Source organism: Phoca vitulina, unplaced genomic scaffold (genome assembly GCF_004348235.1).
Source record: "Phoca vitulina isolate PV1807 unplaced genomic scaffold, GSC_HSeal_1.0 scaffold38, whole genome shotgun sequence".
Lineage (NCBI taxonomy): Eukaryota > Metazoa > Chordata > Mammalia > Carnivora > Phocidae > Phoca > Phoca vitulina.
In genome coordinates, this window is record NW_022589741.1 from 1,972,095 (window position 1) to 1,985,685 (window position 13,591).

The 13,591-nt window shown below is 42.7% G+C and overlaps 1 protein-coding gene across 2 annotated transcripts in view; it reads right to left on the reverse strand.

Annotated features, from left to right (window-relative positions):
- PDGFD (platelet derived growth factor D) overlaps positions 1 to 13,591 on the reverse strand; it is a 224,662-nt gene that overhangs the window by 72,569 nt on the left and 138,502 nt on the right. Inside the window, exon 2 of one of the 2 annotated variants that reach the window (XM_032428108.1) lies at positions 221 to 407. In XM_032428108.1, coding sequence (XP_032283999.1) covers positions 221 to 407 — 187 coding nt within the window. Of the gene's footprint in view, positions 1 to 220; positions 426 to 13,591 lie in introns of both variants that reach the window. The other variant, XM_032428107.1, reaches the window with a different exon arrangement.

The following is a 13,591-nucleotide window of genomic DNA, read 5'->3' on the forward strand; positions in this document are numbered from 1 at the left end:
GCCTGCATTTCCGGGAGAGGCACCAGGTAAGCAGGCCCTCTGCAGAGGCCGTCGGCACTCCAGTGTGTTCCATCCGCCAGGACGGACAGACGCAAACGCTTTCTGGGAAAAGGAGGGGGACGACACACCTCGGGTAGGTCCTCGGGGCCTCCCCCAAGGGAAGTCTGGTGTGATGCCTTAAACCCATCTCTTCTTCACCTTGGAAGTGTGCCCCACTTACCTACAGATATCATTTTCGGCTTCCTCCAAGCCAAACTGGTGGTCGAAGGCGAGCTGTATCCTGGTTTTCCCCCGGGACTGGAGCCGCCACGTCAGGAGCAGGTTCCTGGGGTAGCTGTTGGGGAAGCGAGGACTCTGCACGTGGCCGTGTCCCGTCACCTGGATGGTCTCGTCTCTTCGGTACAAGTCTGTGAGGTGATTGCTCTCTGTTAGTAGTCACAACTGGTAGAAATTAGTATGTTGCTCCAATTACAAGAAAGCAAACAAAGAACAGTTTAAAAACATCACATGTTAAAGCACGTCTCCTGATTTTTGTCTAACAGCAGAAGGCCAAACGGCAGCCTTCCGGTTCAACAAGTAACATCCACATTCCTTCTGTGACCGCCCACCTGCCCGGCTGCTGCAGACCCACACAAAAGACCCCTGCAAAATACTTTGTACCTGGAGAGCTCCTTTAACATAATTTGTGACAAGGAAAATGAACAGTTATCTCAGAACTCGGGTTCATTCAGATCAATATGAAAATAAGTAAATAATTTCAAATAGTTCCTCCTTCCATGTAATATAAAAAAATTTTTTTTTTTTCCTTTTTCTCTTTACCCTGACAGCGTGACGGCATGGCTTCAGTGATGAGCACAGGTCGGACTCAATAAATATCGTTGCAAGCATGGACAAGTGAACGAAACACATAAAAGAATCTCACGGTGCTTAGTGACCACTTATTTGTAATTCAAACAACATTTCCCAGTGGTTTCTCCACCATAAAAATCATTATTTCTTCGCCTTCGTTTTTGGTGACTTAAAGGCCCGATTCTTTTTGTTGTTGTTTATTTATTAGAGAGAGAGCACGAGAAGGGGGAGAGGTAGAGGGAGAAGGAGAAGCTGACTCCAAGCTGAGCAGGGAGCCGGACGTGGGGCTTGATCCCAGGACTCTGGGATCACGACCAGAGCCGAAGGCAGATGACTGGGCCACCCAGGCGCCCTTGAAGGCCTCATTCTTACTCTATTTTCTGTGTGTTGTATCAAAGAACTTGTCTGGTCTTTGTCCTGGGTTCCTAGCAGGGAAGGCTATCCCCTTAGAATTTCCCAGGTTACTGAAGGGTCTTTGTTATTCATGATGGGCCCTGGGGACCACACCTGAGTTTACACTAATGAGGTGATTAGCCAACCAACGTGGGCCGTGGGCCCCTGAACAGTTTCAGGACAGTGGCCGGCGATAGAGTAAGACCAACCCTGCGGTCAGAGGGTTAGAGCTTGCAGCCCTGACATCAGCCTGACCTCCCAATCTCCCTGGAGGAAAGGGGCACTGGGGACTGGGTCCAGTCGCACTGTCAGTGATCCTATCAGTCACACCTGCAGAATGAAAGCCCGAGAGAAACTCTGGTCCCAGAGGCTTGGGTCAACTTTCTGGCCGCGGTGTAAACACAGATGTGCTAGGAGGTGACCCGTCCTGAGGACGTGAAAGCTTCATGCTTGGGACCCTCCCAGACCTCATCCCAGGTGTCTCTTCATCTGGCTGGTCCTGATTTGTACTCTGCACAAACTTAACAGTAAAACTGTAATTGTAACAATAGCGCTTTCTTGAGTTCTGTTAAGTCGTCCTTGCAAATTATCAAACCCGATGGGTTTATGGGAAACCCTGAATCTACAGCCAGTTGGTAAGAAGTATGGGTTGACGGGTACCCCCTCCCAATCTGCAGCTGGTGTCTGAAGTGTAGTCTCGAAGGCGCTGTGCCCTTCCCCTGTGAACTCTGACCTCACTCTGGGTAGGTCTGTTGTTTTATCTTTCCCAATATCCAGAGCTCTTCGCATTTTAGATTTTGGCTCTTCAGACCCTGCCATTAGTGGGCCTCCTGCCACAGCCTATTTGCATTCTCCCGCAGAGAGTTTATTCTGAGGCCCTCTAATTCAGCGAGCCTGGTCAGGGAGGCTTGAATCGCTGGTGGAAACCACCGGAAGGTGGGATCGCCCAGGGTGGCTGGCAAAGTGTCCCAAATAACAGAGGAAGGAAGAGGGAAGAAAGGGACATGCAAAAGCTTCTCTCCCTTTCACAAATGTTCTTGTGCGGACAGGACTTGCAATATATATGTATAGTTTTTACTTGTTCAGTGTTCAACGTGTTGCGCTTGCCCAGTTCGATTCTGCGTGGGAGAGAGTGCTGGAGGATCACGGGGGCTGACAGGAGCTCTTCTCTGGAAACCAGGACATGAGTGACAGCTCTGGGTCTGTGGCCACCTCCATCGAGCTCAGCCACGCACAGCCTCCCGGGTGCCAACAGACAACGTCTCCCGGCTGACCCTTCCCTCCTCTCTTCCCCAGACCTTACGCTGAAAGTGGAGCCGTGAGAATTACCCGTCTGCTCATTTGGTCATAGGGGGCTTATAGGAAATGAGTGAGGGCTGTTTGCTAGGAAGAGAGATGTGAACGATCAGCCAATCAATAATCATTTAAGTGCAGACTGTAAACATAATGTTTTGCAGTGTTTTCAAAGGTAAAAGTTTTACCTTTACAATTGGTGCCATATTTCTTTGAGTACTATTATTTGCTTAATATTTCTCTAAATTAAATTTTTTTTAGAGGGACAGAGCATGCGTGCACACGCAAGTGAGTGGGAGGGAGGGACAGAGGAGAGGGAGAGACAGAATCCCAAGCAGACTCCCTGATGAGCGGAGCCCGAGGTGGGGCGCGATCTCAGGACCCCGAGATCAAGAAATCAAGAGCTGAAATCAGGAGTCAGATGCTTAACTGAGCCACCCAAGAGCCCCTCTAAATTAGTATTTTTAATCAAAAGCAAATGTATTATAAAATAAAACTTTGTATCAATGTAAATAGCAACTAGATAACCACTTGCCATGAATAGAAGGTACCCGTAAATCTAAATATACAACATTATATAACATTTAAAAATATGCATCTGAGGTGTTCACATTGCTCATTTATCAAATAAGGAGTCTGAGCGGCTTGTTTTCCATCTGGTCTCCTTTGGGGGTACTATTCAGCGGTTGTGTGTTTTTGAGATTCCAGATGCTATGTTACGTTTGGCTCTAATTTCAGAATGCTTCAAGAACAGTCCCTGCGTCTGTGGACCTGAGAAACAGCCGCCGCACACCTCACACGCGTTCGTAAGCCACGCACGAGGAACGGGAAGCGCTGGGTGTAAGGCCCTGGCTGCTTGAGGCTACGGTGAATACAAGGCGGGTGCACGGGATTCTGCAAAGACATCTGCAAAACACCGGATCGGAGCAGAGTGCAAGCGGGCCCAAGTGGGACACGGGGCAGGTGGGGGGACCTGCAGCTTTAAAGGTAAGTGACAGACACTGCTGAGAGCCAGGCAGAAGCACCTGCACTTGAAAGAAGTGGACACAGGAAGGCTCTGCAAAGGGCCAAGGCTTGGGGGGCTGAAGAAGATGAACGGGGAAGAGCACCTGCTGGGGGAACATCTCTTAGGTTCTGACCTAGAAGGGTGGGGAACAGTGAGGCCACATCAGGGGAATAAACCAAGCAGAACTTGCAGTTAAAGAAAGGAATGCAAAGGGCTGAGTCAGAGGTAGCAGCCACCAGCTGATCCCAAGGCCTGAGCCCCGTGTGGTGACGCTGCAACCCCGGGAGCTGAGTTTCGATGTGGTGAGAAGGAATTCCAGGGCAAACCTCAGCAGGCTTCTGGGGACAGGACCTAGACCTGCGCCGGGACAACAGCAGAGGTGTGGCGAGGGTCGGGAGGGCGAAGAGGAGCCTTGGGAACGCAGCCCTCCCAGGACTTGGGTTCTGGCACACATGCCCAGAGAAATCAGGAACAGGGACTCACAGCAGGGTGGGTCTACACCAACTGCCAGGAGAGGGGCAGGTGCAAAAACTCAGGGGTCAGGACTGTCCAATGCAGAGCAAGACCAAGGGACAATGCACCGAGCAAAGACCACAGAACTTGGCCGTGGCCAAGTCCATGACACGGTGTACAGAGTTCTTCTGCAAGAAAGGGACTTCTTTTTCACTAGAACATCATTAAAGGCTAGACTGTCTTCAAAGTACTAACTTGGGTTATACATGAAATGCCTATTTTATATAGATAGATTTTATGTATTTATTTGAGAAAGAGAGAGAAAGAGAGTGAGAGAGAGAGAGAAAGAGCACGAGTGGGGGGCAGAGGCAGAGGGAGAAGCAGGCTCCCCGCTGAGCAGGGAGCCTGATGCGGGACTCGATCCCAAGACCCTGAGATCATGACCTGAGCAGAAGGCAGACGCTTAACGGCTGAGCCACCCAGGCGCCCCAAAATGCCTATTGTATTTTTAAGAAAGTGGGGGTGGAGTGGGAGGCTTTCCTTCTTACATAGTTTAGGTAAGACAAAACTGTATTGAACTCTACTAACCTGACGGCAAAAAAAAAATTTTTTTTTTCAAGTTTTGTGATTTATTTTCCCGTAAAAATCAAAATCCTGCCAAAATACACACATACACAAATATGAGTACCAGCAATCCCTTGGCTAGAGCTCATTTTGTGCCAGGCATTACTCCAAGCACTTTGCATGTTTCCTTTAGAGGATAAACTCTTTCCACACAGGACCGTGTGTGTTCACGTGAGCGTTTATAACAACCCACGGAGACAGACACTCTTATTACCACTCTGCAGAGGAAGAATCTCAGGCACAGAGAGGTCAAATAATTTATTTGAAGTCACAGAGCTGGTAAAGGGTGGGGTCAGAAGAAAAAGCCAGCAATCCGGTCCCAGACTTGATTCTTTTAACCCCTATGCCATAGAAGGTGTTCTTCCTTCTCGCTCTGAAACGTTCTAGAGGCAAGTTTATTTTACTTATTTATTTATTTAATCTTTTTTTTTTTTTAACTTCAAATCAGTTAATTACCATACAGTGTATTATTAGTTTCAGAGGTAGAGTTTAGTGATCCATCAGAGGCAAGTTTAGATCCTTCGCTATCTGTAATCCACTTTGACTTCTGAGTCACACTGTTTACATATAATTTATAACTTCGTGCCAACTCAGGGCTATTCTTAGCAGAAAAGTTATAATGAATTACAGTACAGACAGCAACGTATCAGGCGTAACCTGGGATTACTACCAAGTATTTACAAAGTCACACTTGCGAATGAAATCATTCACTTTGGTGTCCAATAGCAGATAACATTTATGGAGCAATTACCATGTGCCAGGCACTCCAGTAAGTTTAAATATGCTACTTCGCTGAATCTTCACCAGAACCCTATATGATTAGGAAATATCCCCTACTTCACAAAGGAAGCTCAGAGAATTTAAGGAGCCTGTGTCCTCAGGGCACAAAGGTAGTGGTGCATCCGTGATTTGACCCCAGGCAGTCTGTCTTCAGAGCATGTGCCTTTAACCAGAGCATTGTCCTAGCTGCTAAACTACAAAACTATGAAATACGTCATTTTTCATAAAGAATTTTTTCCTTTTTTAAAATTTAAATTCAATTAATTAACATATAGTGTATCATTAGTTTCAGAGGTAGAGGTCAGTGCTTCATCAGTCTCACATAACACCCAGTGCTCATCACATCACGTGCCCTCCTTCATGCCCGTCCCCCAGTGGCCCCCATCCCCCCACCCCCCCTCCCCTCCAGCAACCCTCAGTTTGTTTCCTAGAGTTAAGAGTCTCTTACGGTTTGTCTCCTTCTCTGATTTCATCTTGTTTTATTTTTCTCTCCCTTCCCCTATGCTCCTCTGTTTTGTTTCTTAAATTCCACATATGAGTGAGATCATATAATTGTCTTCCTCTGATGGACTCATTTCGCTCAGCATCATACCCTATGTATGTTTATATGGCAAGAATATAAGTTCTTATTTTACATTCTAATTCAGAAAGAAGTTCACATCCTCATAAACTCTGAGTTTTGCATTTGATCTTATTTTTTTAAAGCCTATTAAAATGAAAAAAAGAAAAAAAACAAAGCCAAAGGTTATATTTGTCTATTCTGTCCCGAACCCTTTAAACAAACTCAGCTCATCCAACCAAGTATCAAAGGAGCTCATGGGGCACCTGGGTGGCTCAGTTGGTTAAGCGACTGCCTTCGGCTCAGGTCATGATCCTGGAGTCCCGGGATCGAGTCCCACATCGGGCTCCCTGCTCAGCGGGGGGTCTGCTTCTCCCTCTGCCCTCTTCCCTCTTGTGCTGTCTCTCATTCTCTCTCTCTCAAATAAATAAATAAAATCTTAAAAAAAAAAAAAAAATCAAAGGAGCTCATGGAGAGTCACTGTAGGCCCCATCACTCATCTCTGGGATTCATCTAGAACAGTGGTTCTCCAGGTGTGTCTCTCAAATCAGACTCATTAACATCACCTGGTAACTTATCAGAAATGCAGATTACTGGGCCCCACCCCAGACCTACTGAAGCAGAAAAGTTGGGGGTGGAGACCAGCACTGTTTGTTTTAATAGACCCTCCAGATAATTCTACTAATGCCTAGATTGAGAACCACCCACCTGGTTGACCACCTCCCACGTTCCATCATCTTGCTTGCTATTCCTGGCTTACTGGTTCCTTCACCTCCTTGCTGTGACCCTACACCTCAAGTTCAATTTTTCATCTTGCCTCTCCAGCTGATGACCTGTCTCGGGCTCACTTTCCTGTGTGTGACCTTGGAACCTCTTCCAATTCATCCTCTCTGGTGCACAGTGACCCTACCGAGACAGGCTACCTGTCTTACCGACTTTGACACAGAGCACTTGGGTGTCCCCCCTTCATCCAGCTTCCTCCATGTCATGGAACAGAGACAGTCCTGGTCCCAACAGATACACGAGATAATCCATCGTCCCATAACATAATGTTTAAGAGGGAATGGAATCACGAATAACAGCAATACTTTTACTTCTTCTCAGATCATATTACCTATGACGATATAAAATGCAAAGCCCAGATGCTGAGTGGTTAAATAGGATTAAAATACTTGATCCACAGGAACAAACAATGATCCAGTTACAGACTGCGCCACCTCACACAAATGCAGCGGGACAGGACAGGCATACACATTTGCCCCACTGTCCCCATAAGACATCCAGGAGCCAGCAGCATGACTGATGGTCACAAAAGCTAAGAATGGTCACCGGAGGCAGAAAATTCCTAATGTGCAAGGGGATATATTACAAAATTTCATTTGCAAAATGGCTGTGCCATAATTATACAATATATTATAGAAACAATGTTTGCCCAGACTACACCTGAATGATATATAAACCGAGAAGCCCCACTTCTGCTGCTAAACAACCACAATAAGACTACTTAATTTTTGTAGGGAGCAATACAGTTGATAAGAATCCAATTTTGTAAGTCCATCATCAATATAAGTTTATGTAACAAAAAAGGAGGTAGTAAATATCATTGCTCTCATTCTGTTTTCTTCTTTTAAATTAAATTTTGTTTTGTTACTTTAACAGGGAATGAAACCAACCCAGAGAAGTTAAAGTGATTTGTTGCAAGTCAGAGGAATGGAAGCTGGTGTGGGTAAGAGCCTTCAATTCAGCTTTGCCATGTTCTGGTCCCGGTGGCTTTCCCCCACAACACACAATAGCATTAGACCCACCATGTCATCCTTCTGGCTTCTGTTTCTTAAACTGATACTTTAGGGGGCCACCATCATGTGGGACTCAAGATTCTGTTCAGGTCCAAGGGACATGACACCTCCCCAATTTTCTTGTAAGGGGATGGAGCTGCCAGTGGGTTGACCATGACGAAGTGGTCAAGGGTGAGGCAAAGATAGGACAATGGAATCTGAAATCCCAAATCTTCGATGGGATAGATACTTTTCCATCTAACAATGATTTTATACATAGTTGTATTCTGTCGTCTAAAATAAGAGTGTAAATGGATAACTGCAACAAGTCGTTCAAACACACATTTAGGAAAATCTTTACTTCCTATAAACCAGAAAAGTATCCTGGGCACACAGCTAGCTACTTCGCACATAGATTTGCACTGAACACATTATGGAATAATGTAAATAAATCTTTTAATGTGAGAACAATGTATTCTATGTTTAGTGCTTTTTAAAAAAAGCTAAAGTGAGGCTGGTTAGGTAGGAGATAAAAACTGAAGATATTCAAAGGCGCTTCATTATTTCTTTAAAAGTCTCATAGGAAAGTAAAAAGAAAAAGTCATATGCAGAATATTACATTCCTTGAGGAAAAGGACTATGCCTTGTAACTCCAGCACCTTGCTGGTCTGGGCAAATAGAGGCCCCGAAAATATATCTGTTAAATATACTGAATGGATGGTTACTGCAAATAATGCATATTCAGAGTTCTTCTTAAAACCTGAAAGTATCTTGAAGTAAGACAACAAAAAAAGGCAGCTTTATCAGAAATAAAGTTGAAACATGCCCAAATATTTTATTTCTTTTTTTTTAAATATTCATCATTTTTTTGAGCGAGAGAGAAATGGGGGTTGGGGAGAACAGAAGCAGAGGGAAAGAGAAAATCTTAAGCAGACTCCCTGCTGAACGCGGAGCCCAACACGGGGCTCGATCTCACGACCCTGAGATCAAGACCTGAGCTAAACCAAGAGTCAGACACTCAACCGACTGAGCCACCCAGGTGTCCCGGCAAGTATTTTCTTTCTCTCTTTTTTTTTTTTTTTCGATTTTGATGTAGCCAGTGGGCCTGACATCGTGTGTGTGTGGGGGGGTACATTTGGCATCAACATTAAAGGATTATTTTGGAGAGAATTCCACTGAAATGGTCCCTCCTCCTATTCTGTACTATTTCCATCAAAATCTGTTACCACCAGGTTCACGACAGCCACACTGGGAAAACTGGGGACCAAGAAAGAAAAGAAGAACGCTGGAATAAAAGCAGGGGAGTTTGCTGTTGTGAGTGGGGGCCACGCTCAGATCTATCGAGCACCATACGGAGTCAGGTGACTGGGCCCCCCAGAGTGCAAGCCTCTAATTTAGAAGAGAAAAGCTCAGCAAGACTAATCAGGGGTCAGGTCTATGCCTTGCTTAATGCGTTATTCTTAGTATTACTACAAAGCTAAGTCAAATTATCTTTGCATCCTCCCTCCATGGCTAACAACACAGTATAGAAAACCTTCCTAGGATGCAAAATAGTATCTTCATTAGTAAGACGCAGAGCAGCGCATTATTGAAGATGCAAACAAAAAGTGGGGGAGATGTGGAGAATATAAAAGAGGGTAGGGCAGGGAGTCTCTAATTTTAAAATGAATAGGTCAATTTGTAGAACAGATCCTAAAACACACAATGGGGATGCAACTGAATTTAATTAGGAGATAATTTATGGGAAATTATCTAACTTAAAAAGCACAGGGTTGGAGTCTCACCATGTGAACTACTAAAGGTGAAAATAAGACTTCGTTAAAAATGTTCATTAAAAAATCAGTGTGAGAACATTTTCAACATTTTTTCCCCCTCCATGTTTCCCAAGGCACCGAGGCTTGCAATCAATGAACTAAATTCTTCCCGGGATAGCTGGTGGGGCCATCTTCATTAAAGAAATTTTGGATAACACCTGGCATGTGTTCCTAGTGAAAACTAGTCTTCCCAAATCCCGTCAGCTCTCAAACAAGTTGCTTGTGCTCATTCTGCTTGTAAGCAACTCAAGAGCAAAGCTGATTAAACATCAGACATTTATTTAGAATTCTCCAGCAGAGATTTTTTTCTAAGAACCCCAGTTGTAATACAAAAACCTTTCTATTTATGAATTCAGGGAGGAGGGAGTTGGTTGTCTGCCAGTTATGTATTATTATTATTTTTAAATCACAGTTCCTTTTGGCACAAACCAAAGTGTTAATGTTTTATAAACAAACTTCCTCAGAGTAACCATTTGGAGAATGTTTTTGGAGAGTAATCACTTGATAATTCCCTGAGCTCAAAATTATTCTTCTTTAAGAATTTGAGTCTATCAAAATAGAAGAATAAAAAATACCATAATTTCTTTTTGAACATTTGCCAGAAATAGTCACCAGGAATGTAGTGATGCCCAAAGTACTGGACTGATAGTTACTACTCCTCACCTCACCAGATCTCTTGACGTACAAGGTTTTGTTGTGTTATTGCAGAACACTGAGCAATTACAGGAGCCCCTCCCATCCATGGGACGTACACTCCAAGACCCCTGTGGATGCCTGAAACCACGGAGAGTACTGAATGCTGTGTACACTATGTTTTCTCGATACATGCATACCTCTGATAAAGCTTAATTTATACTTAGACACAATGAGGGATCAACAACAATAACTAATAGTAACCTACAACAATTATAACAATATACTGTGATGAAAGTTCTGTCATTGTGGGCTCTTTCTCAAAATATCTTACTGTACTCATACTTTTGGTGATGATGTGAGGTGATGAAATGGACTAAGGTGAATGATGTCGGCACTCTGACGTGACATGAGGCTACTCCTGAACTTTCAACTATACATCAGAAGGAGGATCATCCACTTCCTGACCGCAGATGACCCAGGGTAACTGAATTTGGGGAAAGTAAAATTGCAAACATGGGGTGGAGGACCACTGTATACTCTTTCCTTGAAAATAGCTTCTATTTTATAGGTATACTACAAAAAATGATTGCAAAATTCTATTAAAATGAAAATTATTTGGGTCTATATTTAGAAAATTAAAGTGAGTGAAAATAAAGATTGCCCAAAAATATCTACACTGCATTTTATCTCATTAGGGTAATTCATATTCATTAACTCTCTAATAATTCTCTTTTCTTCTAGTGTAGTCTTTTTGTGTTGTGATGTTGTTTACAAGTGAAAGACATGAAAAAAATGAATCAGTAACATTCAGAACTGTGGCAGACGGGAAGGGAAATGCTGAGTGGCATGACAGAAAGTATTACAGGATCAAAGAGAGAGACCTTTTCAATTATACTAACTTAGTACCTAGAAAACAAGACAATCATAATGACAAAAAGATCTGCTTTAATCACTGGGAACACCGCTCAGAGATATAGAAAGATAAAAGGCAAAATAGAAGGAAAAGTCATTCCCAGGAAAAACTAGATCTCACCTTTTTCCTAGCAAACACTGATTATACGAAAATTAATATTCTTGCAAACAGCATCAAGGAAGACGAAAGTATGAACTTCGAGTCTTCACAGACAGTGAGAATTTTCTGAAATTACTTTATAGGGTAAATTTCAGGAAGAAGTCATCGGTCCAACAAAAGTGCCACGGATTTTGAACGGTGTGGAACAAAGAAGATGATTTTGAAATATCCTCATGATTAAAAACTTGAGTCGTGTGATGAAGACAAAGCATTTTCCCAATCGCATTTGACTAAAGATTCATCAAATCCAAGAGAAAACTGGCTGTTCATATATGGTTCTAATTTGTGATTTGTATATACCTCTCTATTTGCTATGTACATTAATTATCTCTCATGTAATAGACATGACCACATCATGTATATCTATAATTATACTTTTTATAGATTGAGTCATTTTTCAATACTGAATGTCATCGAAGTCCTCTCTTTTTTCACATACTAATATTTCAAAATAGGGAAGATTGTATGATTACTGTTAAAGGTAACTGTCTAGCTGTTAGGAAATGGAGCAAGTTAGGGCAGAGTTTTGTCTGTCTAAATTTAGTCATGCTCTTAAGAGATAATTATTCATCTGATTTCAAACTCAGCAGGGAGCTGGTGAGTTGCCAGAAAAATACATTTAAGTAAGGGACCTTGACCTTTTTTAGAACTTGTCTTGTTAGAGATGGCAAACGGGTTTTATTTGCCCAGCGGGTAAACTTGAATGGTGATGACCTCCTGCAATACTAACTTAGGATTCTGAGCCTGTATCTATTTTAAGTGGGGAAAATGGAAATGGGCAACAATGTCTGTCATGGGCCCAGAAACAACCCTTGTTTGCATCACTCACATTACCACTGACTCACACTCTAGGTCTCCTCGTTACTCCACATTTAGGTTTCTTCTTACCTGTTCAACGAGATGACAAATTGCTAGGTAATGGTATTAATCACAGTGGGTACTCAACCAATACTTGCTCAATGAATATTTGCTTGTGAGTTACACAGAAATTGGGTGGTTTTCCTGTCTAGGTCAAAGAAATCTCTGGGCAAATTAAATTTGTGTAGCACCTTATTTATATGTTCTTCAGAATATCTGTAAATGTTAGATTAAAATAATTTTCACAAAAAGCTAATATTTACTAAATATGTCTCAAGGAAAACAGTAAGTGCTTAATGTTTACTGGTCTGTTTAGAATCCAAGGGAACCTTATGCATTGGTCCTCATTATTACCACACATTCAGAAAATCCCTTCAATGCATGACAGACAGATTTTCTTCTATATTTATTGACTTATTTTAGTTGCATCAACTACTTCTAAATAGTAGACATCAGATTTCTGTAACCAGTTAAGCAGATGGAGGGGGAGAACTGGACAGATGAGCTAATATTCTGGATTTTATTCTGCTCCTCACCTCCATGCTTTATACACCCAGTCAATCCAGTGCCGTTCACCACACACAGGCAAGCTCACCTACGGTCCTCAGCATGAGGCACAGTCCCCAGGATTTAGGGGATATTAATTGAGTGTCTGTTACAAGAGTAAATAAATGAACAAATACGGGAATTATATGAGTTGATAGATGATAGAAGAGACTGTCTTTCATCTCAAGTAAGATTACCTGTTTACTCTCTGTAACCTTCATTTTAAAGCAAAAATTTAATAGCAAATGACAGTATCTTTGAGAGGAAAAACTAAGTGAAATGAGACATGGTCGTATATTTGGAGTATATCTATCTATCTATCTATCTATCTATCTATCTATCTATCTATCTATCTATCTATGATAGAGTCAGACTGTCAAACTAGAAACCTGTAAATACCTTAACACATAGTGTCCTTTAGTGATTACTAAGACACTTGCAATATACCCTCGGCATATGAAACGTACGTCACTGTAAGCTAAGCTCACTCTCTTGTTGGACCACTCCTACGGTCATCTAGAATCACTTTTTCAGATGACATAGAGCAAAGGGTCTGGCCTTTCATAAAGGACAATTCATACCAGCATTTAATGAGTATTGAGAATGATAATGGTGTGTACATATATTGTTAAAAGGAATCTATCTGTGAACTCATATAGGCATGAGTCACACTGGAAAATTGGAAGACAACTTGGTAAAATGACTAGTGATATACCAGCATCTGTCTGGCTTCCCTGGGAGCGCATATATTTATAATATAGTCTCTTACACGACTAGCAGAAAACAATCTGAAGCTATTTTCTGGGATAAGACCCAAAGTGGTCCATCACTCCTTAAGCATTTACTCAGATCTTAGGGAGCGCCTGCTCGGAATCAGGAGTTACTTTCAGACTGTGCGCCAGGTTTATGTTTTCACCCTAAGTCTGACGCTGC